We start from the raw sequence: 20,813 nt of genomic DNA, 5'->3' as shown, positions 1-20,813 counted from the left end.
ACTGAGTGGTCTACTCATCCATGCCCTAGAGGCAGCAGGAATGAAAACCGGGGAAGTGTGGAAATCATTCTGAATAAGATCGATTCTATACCAGGAGACCGAAGCGCCAACGCAAAAGTCACAACTGCTTCTCCTTCCAAACAAGTAATTGCACCCTCGAATAGGTGCTATGAGGTACAACATCTAAACACCTTCCGCTCTACTCTAATGCTGGCGCTCTTGAGTTCTATGCAAAGGATACCGGCATGGAAAGCTCATAACCGCGATTATAACGTTCTACTGCTAGTCTCCGATCCTGCCATGTCATAAGCCGTGCCTGCGAGGTCGAAGGAACGCATCACTGCAAGAATTACAGGCGCATATCCCATGATGTCGTTGTGTCCTGGGAGAGTTAGAAAGAATGCCCTTCACAAACTAGCCTTATCGATTAAGTTTACTTACCACCGTGTGGGAAAAGCTCCTGGCGAATTATGATGTTTGGCTCAGCGTTCCATGTAGTCACAAAGGCGTTCTTGCCCTTGTGAATAGTACGCACGTCCTTCCACGCCTCGAATGAATGGTCACTCAGCCCCTCAGGGACAGTCGCATTCGCAGCCGCGCGGAAAAGCTTGTTGCTCTCCGTCCAGGGGATGTCCGCATCGTCCTTGGCCGAGATGAGCGTCAAGCGTAGACGTCTCTTCGTCAGCTTGACCAGGCTCTCCAGCCTATCGACCGACGGCCACTTGTCGTAGATGAAGCCCTCCATGTACTCCAAGAAGCCTGGCCAGACTTTCAAGGGTCCCAGCACGGGAAACAAGCCGCCAATCTTGTAGCCGCTCAGCATCTTAGGCAGGTTGCTGAAGCCCGCGACGAGAATGACACCGCCGAATTCGATTCCTTGCGAGGCGTAGAGCTCGGCAACACCGCTAGTCACGGCTGTGCCGAGACTCTGGCCGAGAAGAACAATGCGGTCCGAGGGCACGCCGGCAACGTTGATGACCCAGTCGATCAGAGTGGCGGCATCTTGGATCAGGCCGTACTCGGTTGGGCGACCTGTCGAGTGACCAAAGCCACGGTAGTCGATTGCCAGGACATGGTATGATGAAGTATCAGTAATGACATGGTAGCTGTCCGGCCTATGGCCTTGCGCAATGTCACCAGCGTTCTGCACATGGTCAGTATCAGAGCATAGGAAATCACGAGTTGGACATTTCTTACACCGTGGACTACGACTAATTAGCGTTTGGAAGCATATGTAATGATACTTAATGACTTACATGAAAGTACAACCCGAGCATCCGGATCCTCTTTCAAAGCCTTGAAAGACTCGGTTTCGGTGAAATCTTGGCAAAAGCCACCCTTCTGCACTGAGAATCTCTCCTCCTGCTTCAGGTACTGAGGCAGAGGCATAACATGCCATGCATACAAGCTCACTCCATCTGGAGTGTCGAGCGAAAAAGGCGTGGCTTGGCCCTCTTTGGAGGGAGGTTGTCAGCAATGGCGCGTCTTACATGGGGGTTGGTGCGCAGACTTACTTGCAAAGCCCCATCTCTCAGGCTTGTCAACGTCGCGCCACCAGAGGGTGTTGATCTTGTGGGCGTACAGAAAGCTTTAATAATTTCATTAGAAAATGCTGATCAGGAGCAAGAGATATATGACAACAAGTCTTACTGTCGTTGGAAGAAAGGTGTTGCGCCTAGGGCCAGGAAAGTGAAGTAGAGGCCCAGCGGAGCCGCCACGACCCAGACGGCCGTCCGCAGGATCGGCGAAAGCGGAACCGTCATTATCGAAGTGCTGTGCTGATGCAAAGATGCAGAGGGATGTGAAAGACACCAGAGATGAGATTGAGAGACTTCCGAGTTATCTACACATGGCGGGTGGCGGTGATGTGGCCACCGTCAGTGATGCCTCGGCGAACTGGTTCCTTGCTTGAGGTTGGAATTGCCTGCGAATCCGCAGGGATGGTGACATGGAGGCCTTTAGCTGAGTGTACTTTCCTTCAGGGTAGTTGAGCGTACCAACCCGAAGTACTTGCCGCTAGTAGGCGCAGTCCCCAGAATGCGGCAACCTTTCGCAACTCTGGTCTGAGCCGCACGCCGACGACAACAGATCATCCGTCGGTATCAGATGCGTTTTTCTCCCCGCCACCACTGCCTGTTTCTTGCAAATTGATTTTTATGACATAGGCAAACGGAAGCGCTTCATTTAGTCCATTTGATTTACTCAGATGACAACCATTGCTGAGATAATTAGGTATTTGTGCATGGACTTGGCAGCGCGCCTATGGTCGGGTTAATTTGCTAAATGCGGAGAGATGGCTACAAAGTACCGCGAGAGTAATTTGGTCTGGCCATTTCTCCAAGCTTCACAGCCACATTCACTCACACATCTGCAGTTTCCCCCACACATTGTGAGCTTACGCAAACACCAGCCAAAGTACGGCCGGTAAGCAACTTCGGTGGATCTGGTGACCTGCGCGACACATTGGCAAGTGCTTTACCTTAGGATTCATACAGGAGAAAGCAATAGGAGATCCAAGGGAACTGGGTGGAGGAACAGGAGGCTCCCGTCTTGGTTGATGTGGCAGGAGAAGGAATGATCCGGAGTGCATTGCAGAACGAGGTACATGCGCCACGGTACCTACCGTAGTACATAGGTACATGACAAAGCATGCGACGATTTTGGCGCGATGTGAATGGCGGGCGGGACCCTTCTATGGAACCGAAAACCCCATGTGCCCCGTGCGCTTCGTCCAGTCAGGGCGCGGCAAAGTGCCCAGTTTTTCCGGGTCCTATTTCAAGCCAATCAAATATGGCTGTTCCTGTTAAACTCACAGCCCGCCTGCTCTTTCGTCCGCTGCGACTGGACGGCACGGCACCGCGGAAAGTCGACGTGCACCAAGTGGGAAGGACCTACCTGGACGTGGGACGTGATGGAGGGTGTACCTTGGTACCCGGCAAGCAGCAGCAGGAGCAGCAACAGCGCAGCAGAATGAACAACCGCGCTCTTGCATCTCCGAAAGAAAAAAGAGGCGGCAACAGCCCAGCCGGAGCCTCAGGTACATCTCATTTTGTACCTTTTTTTCCATGCCTCTTGCTGGTCGCCGCTGATGCATCCCATACAAAGCTCCCCATGCTAATATCCCGTCCACCCCAATTCAACTCACTCACACGAACCCTTCCCCGAGTCTCCAAATCCATTCATTCCTCCACAGGTATTCCCGACACAACCCACGCGCGAAGCCCACGCAGACTCCGCCCCGTGAGAACAAGTCCCGATATCCTGCGAACAGCTTAAAGCCGATATATTCACGACTCGACTTCACTGCCACCTCCCCTGCTCTCCCACGTGCAGCATATTCGTGCCCCCTCCACACTCCTCTCAAGAGAGTACGACAACGGCGCCGCGCGCAGTCGGGGGCTGTGGCTTCTTCCGCTGATGATGAAAATACCGACACGCTCGGGAACCTACTCGTGATACCCTGAACTCTGCGACGGGGAAACGGCACATTCGACATGGAGAGGAAGAGGAAGTTGCCCGCCAGGGCTGCGGCGCGTGTCGAACACGTCGCAAAGAAGCGCACCGTCACCCCTCCCGAGCCCCGATCAGTTACGCCAGTTCCAGTACCAGTCGAGGAACCACCACCGCCGCCCCCTTCGCTCCCAAAGTCCATTCAGGCCGGGAAGCCGCTTCCGACCGTCGAGGATGCCCAACCAGATGACCTCCCTGCGAAGGAGTATCAGTCATTTCAAGAGAGGTAAGACCGTATGCCCTGAGATCTAGTCGTCGGCTTGGCCGTAGCTTGTGGATGCACATAACTGACCTTTGGCCCATAGTGGTGCTCTTGCCGAATCGCTGAGCCGGTCGCGACACAAATGGCTGGCCGAGGGACTATTCGAGAAGTACTGGACGAAACCTGGACGAAAGAAAAACGCAACCGAAGACCCCAAGAATCCACCCAAAGATACCATGAGCAAGATTGGGCCCTGCACAATCACGATCGAGCCACACGTTTTCGATGTCACCCTTTGGGCGATCAAGGACCCCAAACCTCCCGCACCCACCACGCAAGCTACCTTTCGGCCCATTTTGCAATATGGTCCTCCCAATGGAGCTATGCCCCCTCCACCTACACCAGCAAATCCGAACCCAAGTCCTGCACTCGGTCCCAACGAGTCGAAGCCGACGCCTTCCGCCCAGAGTCCGGCTCCTCCGTCACCTGCTCCTCAGCAGCCACCGTCCAGGCCGCCCTCGTCGGCTGCGAATGAGCCACCCAAAGTGATGCCCTCGCCGCGCACTTTGGAGCCTATGCGGACCGCCAGTGCGACGCCACCTCCGCCACGGCCGGTAGCTCCATTGGTCCCGGCGGTTGCGGCACCACTTCCAGCAGCAGCACCGGGGACGCCATTACATCCCGTTCCTCCTTTGGCTGCGGCACCTTCAGCACCAAACTCACGACCGTCGAGCTCAACGCCGACACCAGCTCCGGGGGCCGCAAAACCGCCGGCGACAAAACCACAAGGGACCGATCCCATCATTATGACGCTGGCCGAGAAGGCATCTGAGGACCCCCATCTACGAGACTTGATGAAACGGGTCGCCGCTGGTGAAGCAAAGCCGGATGAACTAAGCAACTTTCAAAAGATCATTGATCAAATCACGGCGGAGTATAAGAAGAAAGGGGGGCAACAGGGTCCTTCAGCGGACAGGCTATTGGTTGACGGGAGGACAGTCAAGTATTTTGCCGACGAGGTACGGACAATTCTGGATATCGTACTCGCTACGAATCCGAAGCAAAAGTCATCAGAACTTCTGCCTCCGCGCGGAAGCGACCCTTTGGTTGTGGCCTTGGTGAGAGCAGCCCTGGACGCGAAACCGTTGCAGAATATGATCCGACGGATAGCCGACAACAAGCCTGGCTTCACCGACGCCACTGACCTCAAAGCATCTCTCGACAAGTTACACAAGGAACTCAAGAGTGCGCAAAACACCCCGACGCCTCAAACCCCGACGACACAGGCTGCCATTAACGGCACCGCGAACGGCCATCCCGTCAAACCAGCGGCAGCTGCGCCTGCTGCTTCACCGGCCCCGACTCCAGCAGCCCCACAAATACAGCATCCCCCTCAGCAAGCCCTTCGGTCAAAGGGCCCTCCGCCACCTGCGAGGCCTGAGATCTCAGGCGTCTGCCTCGACTTTGCTGGTGGAAATGGCGATCGTTACCTGTTTCCAAAATACAGCATTCTCGAGTATCTGCCCGGCGGACAGCAGGCTATCGCATCGTTCCTCATTGTTCGCAAGGGCAGTCAGCTAGAGTATGGAGGCGATGCCAAGCTCGATTACTACCAGCCTGTCACCGTTCGGCTGTACGCTCAATCAGCTCGTCACCTCGAGTACTTGCAGAGAGCAGTGGCACCCCAGGAAGAAGTCATGAGGTACATGGACGATGTAATGGACAATATGACGAGGGCGGAATACGTCCTTCTCGCCATGCGCTTGCCACGTGGAGAGCAAGAACCCAACAGCGAGCAAAATGGCAAAGATACCCCTGGCCTGAGCGGCCAAATAGCGAGACCAGAGTCAACAGCACCAGAGCACCCGGCTCCCAAGCAGCAGTCAGTGCAATGGGGACCTGTGACGTCCAAATTCGTTCGGAGTTTCAACAAGAAATGGTTTGAAGAGTGGAAGAGAACCGAAAAGACAGCGGGCAAGAAGCCCTCTTCGGCAGATGAGGTGTTCCAAGAGTCCTGCGAGGCCGTTGGCCGCGATCCTCTGGACAAGGACATAGAATACGAGAAGATGATTGAGCTCTTGGCGGCTAAGGACTCCGAGTCATCATCTTCTTGAACTCGACGCAGCTAGAAAGCGCACCATGTATTACCTAGACGACACACCACAGCGAGCGACCGGCGGCCGGGGGCCTCGAGTGAGGAGAGTAGGTGTCGTACTGAGCATTTGGGTCAGGTCCGTTTGTTCGCGTTGCATAAGGCACGGGATGGCCATCTTTCCGCACAGCTGTTGTTGCTACTTTGTTGTTCACGTTACTGTACAGAGCAAAGGATTGGGATCTGATTCTGTTTTTGATTGGGAAAAGGGAATTGGAGTGGTCTATCACAAGAGGGGAATGCCTCTCCCACATACTATTTTTCCATCTTTATTCCAATTCGGTGTTTGAGAGTGTTGAAAGGCCTCGGGCGTGAGGTTGGGATGTCGTGTGGCTCGACTCATTTTTATTATTACCCCCAAAACCCCCGCTTCGATGGAGTTGTGGGACGGAGGAGAGGGGCAGTGGTCAGAGATGTATGTGAGCATTGGCATGCCTCACTGCTGCTTATCTGATCAGAAAATAAAGAATATAACAAGTACACATGCTGTTCTGGGCTCGTATTGATGATTCTTCTCGGTAGAGATATACCCCAGCCAACCCACCCAGCCAGCCCTCAGGAATTGAGATTATGTGAATCCTGCTGAAGGTACCTTAGTTCCGAGCCTCGGAATGCCTTTCCCTTTTCCTGATCCTTCTTGCTTTTCGCATACAATACCTTATGCTGGTACCTTCCCACGGTCAGGGCTTCCCTTCCATTCATTCTTGGAGTGGAAAAAGGCGCACTTTTCTTCCATCTCAGTTCCTACTCACCCTCTTTCCGTGTCTACCTACTAGTAACTACCTTGCCATAGAGTTCCTTCGTTCCACTTCATTTCCCACCTCGAGCGCCTTCCCTCTCAACCATTTCCTTATCTGTAGTCAGGCCTCCTCAACTCCCAGCAATCCGGGTATTTAGGTCCGTTGGTTGAATGGCCCACCAAAGCTTCATCGCTGACTTTCGGGTGTAGGTGGGCTAGAGGTTCAATACTGGCTCGGGTTGCTTTTGTTTTTTTCGACTTTTGGCTATCTTGTGAAGAGTGGTTTGGCCCTCTCACATGGGACGCCTTTTATGAAAGGACACGCACACAGAGCTTACGTGGTAGGTAGGCATGAGAAGACAGATGACCTTCTCCTTTCTGCAGGCGCCCGACCTCGGTAGGAGACTTGACGGTAGATGCATTGATGAATAGATGAATGAGATTCATCTCCAGCCTGCGACACCCTATCTATGCTTGGCTCAAGAGAGTTGTGACACATTCTCAAAGTACAGTTGGCAAGAGGAGGATTAGAGTCTACAAGAATACGTGCCAAGTATCACTGCGTTTATGCCAGAGACCTGGAAGTCATCCACTTAGGGGTTGCAGTCATCACTATGCCTTTCATGACTATATGATCGGAGCACAAACACATTGCCCCCGCATATTAAATAGAGTAGTCTAAAAAGGCACATCGGCTGTTCAAGAGTTGTTTAGTGGACTCAATAGATCCTGCTTCCCTTCGAGATTTCCAGACTCTATCTAAGCTGTTGAACACAAGTGGCTCCCTTGAAAACCCCCCGTCTTCTGTGACACAAGATCCCGAAAGCCGAAGGCGCGCCATCGATGAGGGAATATTTGTGATTCAATGGGATTCTCCCATATGGGTGATGATCTTTCCTCTCCGTATGGGTATTAGTCTGTTGGTTCTCCAAACTCGAACAAAACCATTCCACTCAGATTTCACCACATCGCATAGCAAAAGCGTAGAGACACGTTCGTTTCGCTCTGGTCTCTTCGTGCCCTGGAACAATGTATCATGGACAAATAGGAAGAAATACTCTCCAACGCCGGAAACGTGGTTACCCCGCGGCAAGAAAACGTTAGTTCTGACGACGACAGGAAATATTGAAACTCACAGTCACGGGCCGTCGACATATGGCTGATGGCTTAGGGGAGGCGTCTGAGGTTTTGGACAGCACAAGCTTGACTTTGGACACTCAGAAGCCCTGTAGATTCGTATTTGATAGTTCTCAGTTCCTCGAGGTGCCGCATTAGAGTAGGGCGACCCGGGAAGAAGCGCCATCTCCCGAGTAGAGTTTCATCATCAGCTTCTCTCGGTAAACTGTCCCTCCAGGTCAACGCACAACCGAGCATCACGCACAATCCACTCCGGCCCGGAACTCAAACCACAAGACGACGTAGTCTGTAGATAATTCAGGATGTCTATCCAACAGAGATGCCAAGATGATCTATATAACAAACGGGCCCCCTCATAATCCTCCTCTCCAATTCCCTCATCATCACACTCGTTTCCATATCCTCAGCCCAATCCTTCAAGATGAAGTCCCAACTCCTCCTCCCAGCAGCACTGCTGACTCTCACCCACGCCGCCACAATCCCAGAATCCGCAAAGCCAATCATAATCCCAGACTCAACCCTCGACGCTGCCATCCGCGAACCCCTTAAAAACTTCATCACCGGCCCCGTCCACGGCATAGACCCCTCCGCCTTCTTCCCCGCCACCGCCTTCTCCGAGAACGACGAGTACAAGCTCGCCGCCGCGGGTGAGGTAGCCTGGGCCGCCATCGAACTCGAGGCCTCGGCCGCCCTCGCTGGTTCTGTTTCTGCCTCTGATGAGGGTGAGAGCCTCCGCGATGCCGCGACGGTGGCGGTGAACTCCATTGCGAGGAGCGGCGTCGCCCCTCCTCCGCCGCCTCCTCATCCTCCTCACTCGGATCCCCCGCATCGGGAGCCCCATGGGCATCATGAGGGTATCTCCAGAGAGCAGCTTTGTGAATATTACAAGGGGATTGCGTGGAAGACTGGGGACTTGCAGACTGCTGTGTATCAGTGGCAGTATGAATATGTTCCTTGGCTCGTCCACAACAAGGGACCTTATATCGTAAGTTTTCTCTCTGCCGTCCTTCGCGTCATGACCTTGACTACCTCCTCAACTCTCTCCCACTCCCTTGACCTCATCATTTCCTTTCTGAAGAACTCACTCATCCCCACCTCAGGTTGTTCTAGACGGCCTCCGTCACATCGAATGGGTCCTCTGGAAGATTGAACAAGCCCTCGTCAACGCACACTTCCACTACGAAGATGAATTCGACATCCTCATATGCTACCAAGACGTAAGCCGCTTTCCCCCCTTCCCCCCTCCTAATTCATCCCCATCACAAGTATTCACGAAACGCAGTTCTCCGGCCGCGAACTCCAAATCACCCACGTCCCAACGACGGCCCCCGCCCTACCCACCCAAACAACAGCAAACATGACAATCGGCCTCCCAACAAACACAATGGCCCACCGTCGCCGCGCCATCGACGAGCAGCTCGTCACCACCACAGTCACAATCCAACCCGCCAGACCCACCACACCGCCGCCACCACCAGGACATCCTGAGAACAACGATAACAGACCCGAGGAGGCTGGCAACTCGTGGCCTCATCTCCCCTGGCGCCGCGACCACCCGTCCATGAAGAAGCTTCTTCGCCTCATCACGGCCAAGGCCCCTGTGTCAAAGTACCAGTCGTACGCGAACCACAGGATTTACAACGTCCTGAAGCAGCTCGAGTATACCGCGTTGGTGAGCGAATCTCCTATTCCAGTTTCTGCTTTGAGTTACTACTGCCAAGTATCTGTGAAATGATGGGGACGCTGAGATGCTGACCACGTGTACCATCATTACTAGGCCTCTGCCAGTGCCCTGCGCAGCAAGTTGAGAGATCCTCACCACCAGTCTCTGCTAGACTACGATATCTGGAAGGGGCAGGGCATCAACCACGCCTTCGAGGTGGCTATCGCAGCGTATGAGGTCAAATAATTGCCGATTTAGACGCCATTCGTCCGCTCTCTCGAGGCTTGTCGTTTGATGGCCAGCAAGACGGCTTCACGGGCTTCGCGAGGACTCTTTAGGGGTGGTGGTGGTGTATGGTGGCTGAAGGCAACATAACGCTCAAGTGTGGGCAAGACAGGAACTGAATGGAAATTCTATACAGTTAGAAGGACTTATAATCAACAGTAATCGTGAAGAACTGAAAAATCATCGTTGTCGGGGATGGTCTGTGGGAATCCTATGCTTTGCAAAACGAATAAACACCTAATCTAGAGCACCCCTGAAACCAATGTCTTGTGCTCTAGTAGTAGCAATGCCTCTGAACAGTATTTGGGACAACAATTCGTGCGAAAAACTCGTGCGAGACTCAAATCATGGAGCCACCACTCTGGTTGTTGCCCACGAGACCAGCCATTTCAAGCAGCGCACGATCAGCCTCAATGTCACCAGAGCCCAAATTGATCTTCCGCCGAGCTTCCGCCTCACGATGCTCCCAAGCCCAGTGCTCCGCCTGCGCCTTGGCCTCCTCGTCCCCTCCGCAACCCCAGACTTCCAGGCTCTCAATCTCGAACCGATCTTGAAAGTCAAACTTTCGCGTCGTGCTCGTTTGGAATGCGCCGCCACCAGTGGTCCAGTCGTGGGTGAACACTCCAAACTCGAAAGAGTCGTCGAGTAGCAAGGAGACGGCGCCGAGAGACAGCATGGTCTGCCTCCGGTGAGCTTGCGTCTGTCGGGGATGGGGACATCCGACGCCGAGCATAGGTCGATTAGTAGGCGCCTTGGTGAAGGCAACGTAGTCCGAGTTGTATTTGGAAGCTGGGAACACATCGTGGACGGGCTCCAGCTGGAAAAGCACTGTGTCTCGTTCCCCAAAGCATTCCTTGGCTGTGTGCTTCCATGGTTGACTAACATAAACGCCGAAGGTCAGGCGCTCTCCCTTGCCGCTGTTCGGGAAGCGACGTGGAGGGATGGAGGCAGCAAAATTTGACTCCTGACTGCCGTGAGGCGCGTCATTCAGCCGAGTGCCGCGTACCAGAAGGATGGTGGGTGCTCGCCAATTGAAGACTTTGCTCTCGAAGCTTCCCGTGGAGAAGCCGTCTTCGTTGCCGGAGTACAGAAGCCGTAGTCTTCTGAACAGGTCGGATCCTGGGAGGAAGAAGGATAGTTGTGAGAGGACATTTAGGTTGAGAATTTCCGCAGTGTCTTGCAGCAAAGGTTGCACGACTTCCTCCGGCTGCTTTTCGGCGGCTACGGGGTCTTCGCCCTTGTGTTTTGTGAAATCCAAGTTCTTGGAGAAGAGGAAGTGCTCAAATAGGGGGCTGAACCCATTGAAGAGGTTCGGGAAGCAAACAGGGAGCACTCGGTTGAAGTGACCAAACTTGATACCAGGGGCTTTTTCGACATTCAAGAAGGCAGCCAGAATGTTCTCTGCGGTAGCGCGCAGGCTTTCCAGTTCGTCGCCCGTGACCCGAGTGGAGTACATTGACAGACTCTCCTGGGGACTCAGCGGTGCAATCAGGATCAGTAGCATCAGCAGCTTGCGGAAGTTATCCGCGGGTATCATGGCCCCTTGCATCTTTGGCGCATCACCCTGCCAAATGGCATCGTGGATATCGAGAAGCTCAAAGGCTGCAATCTCGAGATCGTCGTCGTCTTCCTCGGGTTCGTCCACAGGTTCGTCGACTGCGAAGCCAACCGCATGACTTGCGGCCTTGGGTTCGTTTGGCGGCGCCTCTTTAGAGTCCTCAGCAGCAGCTGCTGCTTCAGATGCCCTGCGATCGTGTACTGCGAGACTCTTGAAGAGGAGCTTGGCCCTATCCGTAGCTCCCTTGGCCAGAACCCGCTTGTGTCTCTGCGTCATGATAACGATGACCATGATCATCTGATCGATACCGAGAACCGCGGGAGCATCCTGCAAGAAGGGGAAGGCGCCGATGTAGGACACCATCTGAAATATTACAGGCGAGACGTGGAGGATATCGGGTATTTCGAGGAACCGTGCGAGTGTGTCTTCCTTCAAGTAACGGATATCGCCTTGGGTATCTGCCAAGCTTTTGAAGACATCTTTGAACGAATATAGCTCGAGCGAGGTGAAGCATTTTTCGGCAAACCGAGTGGCCTGTTGTAATCGTTGGTCAGCGTAAGTACTATACAGAGGATGGGTTGATCTGGTTCAAGGACGAAGGGTGCAGTGTGGTTTTGGTGGGTAGTGCACCCGGCGACTTACGAGTTCACGAGTGAGCTCCTCGTGCGTCGCCTGCCGCGAGTTCTCGTCAGACAGGGCTTGTCCCATGATGAGCTTTGTGTTTTGGTTCAAGAGGCATCGAAGTCGAGGTTTAGAATTGTACAGTATGCTGTGGCGCAATCATCACTAGCCATGGCCATGTCGAAAGAGGAGGAGGAAGGAGAGAGAGGGAGAAGTTGGAGGAGCATGGATGCGAAGGTTGATGACGGAAGGCCCAATGTCTGGGGTGCATCCTCCATCAGGAGACAAAGCGACGGGCGGCCTTAGCACAGCTCAGCGCCTAGACTTTCAGCGGGTGTCAGACCAGTGCGGGTCTCCCGTCGTTCCCCAGCAGTGGAGGAACCCCGCTAACGTCACTGTCACTGGCCCGAGCTCCCTGCCCCTCCATGCGAGTTTTAGTCATCAAATGCAGCACACAGCTCACCTCAGTTGACTTACACTTGCGGATGCCTGCTCTCTCACCTTGGCATATCAATAGTGTCGGTCGATGACTATCATAGGGAATGACAAAAGCCAAGTCCTCCTACAGGCTGCACTCAGAATTATAGTGTAACTATGTTCAGCTCCTGGGCAAATGTCCCGTCGCAACTGATGAGAGGAAGGGGACCAAACTGATGCATATGCCTTGAGAATGGGATAGGCTGAAGAATACACAAATCTCGAAGTTTCTCAGTAATCGAATGAGTATTGCGAGACACAGCTCAAGTAAGCTGGATCTTTTTTAATTCACCTATTCAACCTTGTCTCTGCAGCTCGAGCCCGCCCCCGTCGCGCCGGCAGCTTTGCTTCGTCGCCTAATGTCGCAATTTTCCAAAGCACTATAAGGAAAGAGATAATTCTTGGACTAGTTGCACTCATTCAATGTCGCGCCCAATTCCGTAAGTGACTCCAGCTTCCTGGGGCATATAATGTTGGTGGCTCAGCCGCCGGGCATGCCGTTATCGTCGCAGCAATGGTAGAACATGTAGTTGGCGCATCCTTGGACTGGTCAAAAGAGCGACGCCCATCTTCGCAGCCGCTTTGGCGTCGCTCTTTTGACCATGGAAGTGTATTTAATGCTGCAATAAGTTGTGCTATTCGTTCATCAAGGAACCGAATTGTGAGGAAGCACCCACTTGACTCGGTCTCTACCTAGGATGCTGGACAAGTTGGTGTTGCATGGCTGTATAGACTCAGGCACGGCAACCTGAATTACATTGGTTCTCTTACAAAAGAGGTGTATACTTTCTTGCGTACTTGTTCAGATCTCCAAGACCTGGCGGGCAGGTTCCGTCTTTAGACACTAAGGTAGTAGCGATGTGTTGTGACAATATATACCGAGGAGCCCTTGAGAAATGCGTTCAATTACATCCCAAAGTTTATTAGAGTTTGGCCCTTTAACGAAATGCTTATCTTCGGTCCAGACATCCTCAGATTTCTAGACCGCCTACAAACGCACAGAGTCACGTAGCCGGGTTGTAAGTCCAAAACTAAGAGAGCTAGGTTCCGTTGCTGCCGCCTCACGGCCATGCTGTCGGTGCTGAGGCCGTCGTGGAGCTTGCACGGAGTCAATCATGACCCCGCCGGAATGCCTCATAACAGCCGGTCAACTGCAGCGTGCGTGCTGATTTATGCCGCTCGTTTCTGAGAATAGGTATACGAGGATTGGCCTGCCAAGTGACAGGTCAGCTTCGCCAAGGCTGATCACATCTCCTGCCTCTGTCAAGATATTAGATAACCATTCAATTCAACCCAGATGCGCCGCCGGCCGCCCCCGCTTTTATATACGACGGAGCGGAGTCTTCAATGAGACAATGTGCTCGTCCTAAGCGTCGATGCCAATGCCAGTACTGTACAATGTAGCCGTGATGTGATACAAATCAGAGTGTCGATCTTGCCCTGGTCCATCCTTATTTCTTGGGCTCTTCTGATGACCCATCCGACGACGATGGCTTTCTGCCGTAAATCTCGCCAATGGCACCAAGCGAGCTCTTAGGGTTCTCCTTCTTCTGCGGCTTCTCCTCAACCGGCGTCTCACCCGCAGCAGCATCGCCGTCCTCAGACTTCTTCCACGCCGACAAGCCCAGCGCACCGAGCACGCCCCCGGTCTTGCCTTGCTCTCCCTCAGCTGGCGTATCTTCACCGGCGTTCTTGGCATCGAGCCTCGCCCTTCTCTGCAGCATCCTTGCCTTGAGCGCCTTCTCCTCCTCGTCGCGGGCCTCGAGCTCGCGGATCCAGCGCTGGCGCTGCTCCTCGGCGTCCTTGGCCTCCTTGATCTTGCGCAGCTCGGCGGTGCGTTCGCGGTCCTTGTTGTAGTAGATGCTACCGGCGAGCATGGCGAAGACGGTGAAGCCCTGGGCGGCGACACGGGCGCGGAACATCTTGTTGGCTTGTCTGGCGTCGCCGCGGCGGGTCGCGCGCCAGGCGTTGACGAAGGCGAAGACGGTCAGACCACATCCTGTGGTTGCGACGCTGGTTAGAATGGCTAGATGCAGCGGGTTTCCGGCGGAGAGAGGGGCAGTGGTGAGAGCAATTGCTTACCGAGGGGGATCAGAGGCTCCTCCTTGAGCTTGCGGAAGGCCTTGTGAAGAACGCGCTCATCGTAGAATTCGCTGCGGGTCGCGTGCGTGGGTTAGCAAACCTCCAATTCCTGGACTTTTGATGATGTGCAGCTCCCGTAGAGCCCGACAGTGGGGGGCGGGCTGGCTTACTTGTTCTCGTCAAAAGACGATGGCATAGGTTGATCGAGCAACGAGGGTTTTCCGTCTGGACCGGGCATTTTGGCGGTTTGCAATTGGCGTTATGGTGGTTGAAGAAGTCGCAATCGTGGAGTTGGGAATTGGTCGTGCGATTATTCCGCCAAAGTGCAGTAGTCGGCGAATTCGATGATGAAATGGACTCCGAGACCCTCCTAGCTTTCGGGGACTGGCTGCGCGGCGCCCAGAGCTTCGACCCTTGAGCAGATTTGCGGCAAATCCCGGCCGGCGCGGTGTGGCTTAACTTGCTCTCTCTCCAGCCACATTTTGTGCAGCTCGGATTCTTATCAAGATGTGTAAGGTATGTATTATCGAGCTGTTATCTGATAAGATAGCGTGACGCACAGTCCATGTCCCGATAAAACACCCCGGTCTGCAGTGTCAGCGATGTCGCCCTCAACTCCCAGCGTGACGGACACTGACAGCAGGGGGAGCACGACGCCCTTGCTGACGCTACAGCAGGTACAAGGGTGCGTTAGCCAATCCCCAGCGCCAAAAAAGCTGCTGACAGGGCGTGGATGGCAGCGCTGGCCAACACACCGCAAGAAAAACCGTCTGATGTTCTACCCCGCGAGCCCGACTTGCGCTCCGATATCTGCCCCACTATGAACAAATTTCCAGTTTAATTCAGGCCGGTCTGGTCCCGTTGATTAGGTTGTTGGGGCCCGCCGTTCGTGACTCTTTCTTGGACGATTCCTCTGCTTCTGTTCCGGTCTTGGTGACTCCTCTTCTTCTCACAAACACCTTTCCCAAGACATCAGGACAATGTCAGAGAACGCAGAGCCCCCCGTTGTCGCCGTCATGACCAACGGAACACTCAATGGCGTCAATGGCGACCACCCGCCGCGCCCAAGAACACCGCAGCCCGCCGGAATGTCCTTGACTGAGTACAGCGCCAACCCGTCCACGCCGCCAGAGGAGAGAAGGAGCCGCATCAAGGGTGTTGTTCCCGAGGACTTTCTGCTGCCTGATGGCCACCCAGACGTGAGAATAATCCCCAATGGCAATGCTAATGGCTCAATTGGGACCACGGCTAAACATTTGTGTGCGCGTCTAGTACCTCCGAATGATCGCCGCCGCGACGTCCCGCGTCTACGAAGCCTGCAAGGTCACACCGCTCCAGCCCGCCGTCAACCTCAGCAACCGACTCGAGTGCAATGTTCTACTCAAGCGCGAGGACCAGCAGCCCGTCTTCAGCTTCAAGCTGCGCGGCGCCTACAACAAGATGGCCCACCTCGACCCCGCCGTTAGCTGGAAGGGCGTCGTCTGTTGCTCCGCCGGTAACCACGCTCAGGGCGTCGCCTATTCGGCCCGCAAGCTCAAAATTCCCGCGACCATCGTCATGCCCGAAGCCACACCTAGCATCAAGCATCTGAACGTTGCGCGCCTGGGCGGACACGTTGTCTTGCACGGTGCCGACTTCGATGCCGCCAAGGAGGAGTGCGGCCGGAGAGCGGCGCAGGACGGCCTGATCAACATCCCGCCATTTGACGACCCGTACGTCATTGCGGGCCAGGGAACCATTGGTATGGAGCTGTTCGGCCAGATCAACATGTCCAAGCTCGATGCCATCTTTTGCTGTGTCGGAGGTGGTGGCCTCATCTCCGGAATCGGTGTCTACGTGAAGCGCATGGCGCCCCACGTTAAGATCATTGGTGTTGAGACCTACGACGCCAACGCTCTGGTCCAGTCCTTGGCCAAGGGAGAGCGAGTGGTGTTGGACAGCGTCGGCCTCTTTGCAGACGGTGCCGCCGTCAAGACCGTCGGCGAGGAGACGTTCCGCCTCTGCAAGGACGTTGTGGATGAGGTCATCCAAGTCACCACGGACGAGGTCTGCGCTGCCATCAAGGACATGTACGATGACACTCGCGCCGGTCTCGAGCCCGCCGGCGCCCTTTCCATTGCCGGCCTCAAGAAATACGTCGCTCAGAACCCGAGCGATCGCCGCAAGACCATGGTGGCTGTCACCTCTGGCGCCAACATGAACTTTGACAGGCTGCGTTTCGTCGCTGAGCGCGCCACTCTTGGTGAGGGTAAGGAGGCCCTGCTGGCGGTCAGCATTCCCGAGAAGCCCGGTGCCTTCTCCAACCTCATCACCAGCATCATGCCCCACTCCGTGACCGAGTTCTCATACCGCTACGCGACCGACGAAGTTGCCAATGTTCTTATTGGTATTTCCCTAACAGCCCCTGCATCGCAAAGAACGCAGGAGCTGCAGATGCTCTTGGAGCGCATTCGGTCGCACGGCATGTCGGTGACGGATCTCTCGGGCGACGAGCTCGCCAAGAGCCACATCCGGTACCTCGTCGGTGGTCGCTCCAACGTGCCCAACGAGCGCCTGTACATGTTCAACTTCCCTGAGCGGCCCGGCGCTTTGGAGAAATTCCTCATGACCCTGCGTCCCAAGTTCAATATTAGTCTGTTCAACTACCGTAACTACGGTGGTGACACGGGTAAGATCTTGGCGGGCATCCTCTGCCCCGACAACGAGGTTGATCAATTGGAGACGTTCTTGACCGAGATTGGATACCCGTGGGAGGACTGCACCCAGTCGGCCGTCTTCAAGACTTTCCTCCGTAGTTAGAGGAATGAAGGCTTGGAAAACCCGTTTACTCGGTTGATTTTCGTACGGCGCTGGGAGTTTTTGTAGATATTTGGGTGACAGAAAACGGAACATTGGGAGATATCACGCATGCCTGTGCAACTCGGGGAAGAAGAAAAGCCGCCTCTTGTAGATAGACTATTCAAACTCAATTGAGGATATTTACATGACCTATTTTGTTTGCTTGCATGTCGACTGTACTTCGCTGCACACAACTTTCAAAATCATCGGTACCTTTTCATCCGATACCGCAGCTGGGCGATAAGAGTAGTTGTCTCGATAAGCGCACGGACATCAGCACCACGTGACGACCGCCAAGGCGTCGAAAATGCTCCAACTGAGGCCATCCAGGCCCCCTTCACCACCAGAGCAGTCGGCATCGCGAAGCTCCACGCCTCACCACGAAATACGGACCTCGTAGCTCCGGATAGCTCTCAATCGACAAGTCTCGTGCTCTAGCACTCATCAGACTTCCTACTCACCAGAGGCCAAGCTCCCGACTCCCACCGTGTCCGACCTTTCCTCTCACAATCCGCCCGACGACACATCGACCAGGAAAATCGAGAAAAGACTACACAATGGCTTCCTCCCTCGCCGCCTCCCTCAGGGCCCTGACCCTCAGCACCGCACGCGCAACGATCCCCCGCGCCGCCAGCTCCGCTGCCACAACCACGGCGACGCGCGCCCTCTCGACGGCGATCCTGACGAAGCAGCCGGCGCAAAAGAGCGAGTCGATGCTCGCGCAGGTCGGAAAGAGCGCCTCGGGCGTGGTGAATGCCTTGGTGCAGCAGACGAGGGGGATGAAGGTGCACAGCTCCGTTAAGAAGAGGTGTGAGCACTGCAAGGTAAACCTATGCTTTTTCCATGTTTATGGGGGAGGGGGAAGGCCGTTGGGGGATGGGGTAGGTGGAATTGAGGATATCCGGATGGACGACCAGAGGAGAATTCGCATTGTGAAGCTGAGCTCTGGTATGGACATTTCGCTAACTTCATGCGCCACAGATTGTTAGACGCAAGGCGGGCAAGAGACATAACGGATACCTGTACGTCATCTGCAAGGCGAACCCCAGACACAAGCAACGCCAATCTTGAGAGATTCTTCGGTTCTGGGTTCAGAGAGGGAGACTATCAACGAAGTGGTGTGTATGAAAACCTTGTACCATACAGAGAGGAGGGACCGGGGAAGCTCAGAGAAATGGGGCATCGGGCGAGGGACAGCACGTGAGGATGTTGCGACTGTAGACAAGTTTTGAGAGACGTCCATGGGATCGATACCATTGCCCCACTGGAGTTTTTAGAAAGATCCCCCTCCATCACTGGGCACCTTGCAAGCTATAGAAGCAAATTGCAGCGAGGAGTAGACCTTTTGTGGTGTGTATTATACAAAGATCCTTTTTACTGGTTTTACAATGATGAGAACTTTACATTCCGTCGACGTATCGTTCCATGCCCTGCCACTCCGTCTTACCTGTTGAGATGAGATAGCGGATGTGTCCCTGGAGCATAGTATTGTCAGTCCCGTAAGAAGGAGAGGTAAAGGGGCAGGGGACGTGGGAGCTTACAAGGTCCGTCACATCTCGGTGACGTTCGAACTCATCGCGGGCGTACCGTCTCGACTCAGCGCGGGTGTTTGGGTCGGCGATGCGCCGTGTGCCGCGGATGATTTCGCGGTAGAGGGATATGACGCGGGATCTCTGGAGGAACTATGGAAAGTGTGAGCATGTGCTTATACATTTTTCCACAGTCATTGATTGAAACTCTTGGCCGCTATTCTCATATGAAGAGCTGCAAAAGTGACATGAAGAGAGAGTATGATGGCAATGGTTCTTACATGATCCAGGCTCAAGGCCTTCTTCCCGAGCCGCGACCTTGCTGGCCGGGTAGAGTAGCTGCGGGCAATTGACCACAGGGGGTTTTTGAAGGGCATTAGGGCCAAGGGATGGGAGGCTCCGACTACATCTGCGAATTGGGTGTGAGATTGAATACGTTTCGGCTCAAGTAGACGTTGATGTTTCTCACTTACCAATATCAAATGAGACTGCTGCGCTTTCATGCTTTCAAAGCCAATTGGTGCTCTGGGCTGTAGTGTGGAAACTTTTTGGAGTGGATGAGGTCAGGACGGGGAAACTTCGGGACTTGAAGCCAGTGCTCAGCAAGGGTCTCGGTGACGGGAGACAGAGGTCTGTGGAATTGGGTTGTCACTTTACACCGAGTTCTCATCCCCTAAATTAGGAGTTAAAGATTGCATAGCTTGACTTTTCCTTCGTTCTCTCTTCGCTTGAACTTGTAGATACGCCACGAGACTTTCATATTTTCCCCGTCTCCAACCGAAAGATGGCACCACCCCGCAAGCGCCGCAGGGCCCCAACGAACCCCATCGAGGCAGCGAACCGCAAATCCGATGCCGACTTTATCAAGGACCATCTCCAGCCCAGGTTCGTCTCACATCCACGCAGGCGTATCTCAAGATAGCTCCGAACCTCTCCCGGGTGCTCACGTCTCACACAACGATGCCAGCCCCGAGTGGACGAATTGGACGCACCCCAAGAGCGGCACATCGTACACCCTCTCACTCAAGTCCCCGGCGCAGCTCGCACAGAGTGACCTGAAAGCGTGCTTCGATCTCATCGACTACACCAGTGGAGCCGATTACCGCGCTTCAAAAGATGGGTGGCGGCCGGCGCATAAGATGAGGGAGATGAAGAGTGAAGGATTGCGATATATCCTCGTCAAAAAATCGGGTTCATCAGCACCTGATGCAGCTACCGCTGGTAATGACGAGAGTGAGGTGTGCGGAAATGCTGTGGAGGACAAGATTTGTGGGTTCACGAGTCTTATGCCTACCTTTGAGGAGGGTGAGGCTGTGGTATACTGCTATGAGATCCACCTCTTAGGGGAATTACGAGGGTGAGTTTTAGGACGTTTCCTACGTGTTTTCTTGCTCGAAGAGTGAGCCCGGGGGAGGGTAATCGGCGCGGGACCGGTAGCCGGGGGGCTCAGCCCATCGCGCTGTCAGCACCATCACGGAGGAGGATCGGGATCTCATGCCGGCAGCGCACACTTCCAACTGTCAATGCCGCGAAGAGAAGCTAACTAGAACACGATGCAGCACGGGCGTGGGTCGTACACTTATGGATTACCTCGTAAAAGTGGCGGAGAGCATTCCCATAATAGACAAGGTGATGTTGACATGCTTCATCGCTAACGCAGATGCGCGCGCGTTTTATGAGAAGCTTGGCTTCGAGATTGATGCGCTGTCGCCTGTGGAGAGAAAGTTGAGATTCGGCAAGGTGTTTGTGCCGGATTATGTCATCATGAGCAAGAGGGTTCGTGATAAGAAGAAGGGAGAGGGGAAGGAAGATCTAGATGAGGTTGGTGCGGTGAATGAAGACGCGTGATGTGTATTTTGAGTCCATATGCCGGAAATTGCTCCGACATCAAGAACCATCCATCTTCGGTGACGGACTCCGTATTGTAAAAAGAGGGCCTGTGTAGGCAAACCCGATGTAGATTCCTAAGTACTAGACAGCATCGAGCGTTACACGATGGAGAGATGCTATATCGTCGCGT

At 54.2% G+C, this 20,813-nt stretch overlaps 10 protein-coding genes across 10 annotated transcripts; 5 read left to right on the top strand and 5 right to left on the bottom strand.

Moving 5' to 3' along the window:
- Nucleotides 1-266: 266 nt before the first annotated feature.
- On the bottom strand, nt 267-1,763 carry CTAM01_13805 (abhydrolase; the record flags this gene model as incomplete). Its single annotated transcript, XM_060529807.1, has 6 exons — nt 267-382; nt 442-1,144; nt 1,198-1,205; nt 1,257-1,454; nt 1,515-1,588; nt 1,651-1,763. 6 exons carry the CDS (start codon nt 1,761-1,763, stop codon nt 267-269), a joined length of 1,212 nt encoding a protein of 403 aa, XP_060375632.1.
- Nucleotides 1,764-3,494: 1,731 nt separating this feature from the next.
- Nucleotides 3,495-5,826, top strand: CTAM01_13804 (uncharacterized protein; the record flags this gene model as incomplete). The annotated part of the gene is made up of 2 exons (XM_060529806.1): nt 3,495-3,736; nt 3,816-5,826. 2 exons carry the CDS (start codon nt 3,495-3,497, stop codon nt 5,824-5,826), a joined length of 2,253 nt encoding a protein of 750 aa, XP_060375631.1.
- Nucleotides 5,827-8,161: 2,335 nt separating this feature from the next.
- Nucleotides 8,162-9,649, top strand: CTAM01_13803 (uncharacterized protein; the record flags this gene model as incomplete). The annotated part of the gene is made up of 4 exons (XM_060529805.1): nt 8,162-8,725; nt 8,841-8,957; nt 9,023-9,412; nt 9,518-9,649. The coding sequence occupies 4 exons, from the start codon at nt 8,162-8,164 to the stop codon at nt 9,647-9,649; spliced, it is 1,203 nt and encodes a 400-aa protein (XP_060375630.1).
- Nucleotides 9,650-10,028: 379 nt separating this feature from the next.
- CTAM01_13802 (uncharacterized protein) lies at nt 10,029-11,954 on the bottom strand (the record flags this gene model as incomplete). Its single annotated transcript, XM_060529804.1, has 2 exons — nt 10,029-11,780; nt 11,889-11,954. 2 exons carry the CDS (start codon nt 11,952-11,954, stop codon nt 10,029-10,031), a joined length of 1,818 nt encoding a protein of 605 aa, XP_060375629.1.
- A 1,841-nt stretch (nt 11,955-13,795) lies between these two features.
- On the bottom strand, nt 13,796-14,664 carry CTAM01_13801 (uncharacterized protein; the record flags this gene model as incomplete). The annotated part of the gene is made up of 3 exons (XM_060529803.1): nt 13,796-14,343; nt 14,427-14,497; nt 14,597-14,664. The coding sequence occupies 3 exons, from the start codon at nt 14,662-14,664 to the stop codon at nt 13,796-13,798; spliced, it is 687 nt and encodes a 228-aa protein (XP_060375628.1).
- Nucleotides 14,665-15,406: 742 nt separating this feature from the next.
- CTAM01_13800 (threonine ammonia-lyase) lies at nt 15,407-17,225 on the top strand (the record flags this gene model as incomplete). The annotated part of the gene is made up of 2 exons (XM_060529802.1): nt 15,407-15,625; nt 15,699-17,225. 2 exons carry the CDS (start codon nt 15,407-15,409, stop codon nt 17,223-17,225), a joined length of 1,746 nt encoding a protein of 581 aa, XP_060375627.1.
- A 242-nt stretch (nt 17,226-17,467) lies between these two features.
- CTAM01_13799 (uncharacterized protein) lies at nt 17,468-17,623 on the bottom strand (the record flags this gene model as incomplete). Its single annotated transcript, XM_060529801.1, has 1 exon — nt 17,468-17,623. One exon carries the CDS (start codon nt 17,621-17,623, stop codon nt 17,468-17,470), a length of 156 nt encoding a protein of 51 aa, XP_060375626.1.
- A 198-nt stretch (nt 17,624-17,821) lies between these two features.
- On the top strand, nt 17,822-18,335 carry CTAM01_13798 (ribosomal protein L36; the record flags this gene model as incomplete). Its single annotated transcript, XM_060529800.1, has 2 exons — nt 17,822-18,088; nt 18,246-18,335. The coding sequence occupies 2 exons, from the start codon at nt 17,822-17,824 to the stop codon at nt 18,333-18,335; spliced, it is 357 nt and encodes a 118-aa protein (XP_060375625.1).
- A 329-nt stretch (nt 18,336-18,664) lies between these two features.
- On the bottom strand, nt 18,665-19,296 carry CTAM01_13797 (complex 1 protein; the record flags this gene model as incomplete). Its single annotated transcript, XM_060529799.1, has 3 exons — nt 18,665-18,739; nt 18,806-18,946; nt 19,075-19,296. The coding sequence occupies 3 exons, from the start codon at nt 19,294-19,296 to the stop codon at nt 18,665-18,667; spliced, it is 438 nt and encodes a 145-aa protein (XP_060375624.1).
- A 281-nt stretch (nt 19,297-19,577) lies between these two features.
- CTAM01_13796 (acetyltransferase) lies at nt 19,578-20,641 on the top strand (the record flags this gene model as incomplete). Its single annotated transcript, XM_060529798.1, has 3 exons — nt 19,578-19,678; nt 19,761-20,150; nt 20,353-20,641. The coding sequence occupies 3 exons, from the start codon at nt 19,578-19,580 to the stop codon at nt 20,639-20,641; spliced, it is 780 nt and encodes a 259-aa protein (XP_060375623.1).
- Nucleotides 20,642-20,813: the final 172 nt, after the last annotated feature.

The sequence above is a fragment of the Colletotrichum tamarilloi genome, assembly GCF_030869305.1.
Source record: "Colletotrichum tamarilloi strain Tom-12 chromosome Unknown Scaffold_105.1, whole genome shotgun sequence".
NCBI classification, from domain to species: domain Eukaryota; kingdom Fungi; phylum Ascomycota; class Sordariomycetes; order Glomerellales; family Glomerellaceae; genus Colletotrichum; species Colletotrichum tamarilloi.
This window is presented reverse-complemented; position numbering and strand designations above follow the sequence as displayed.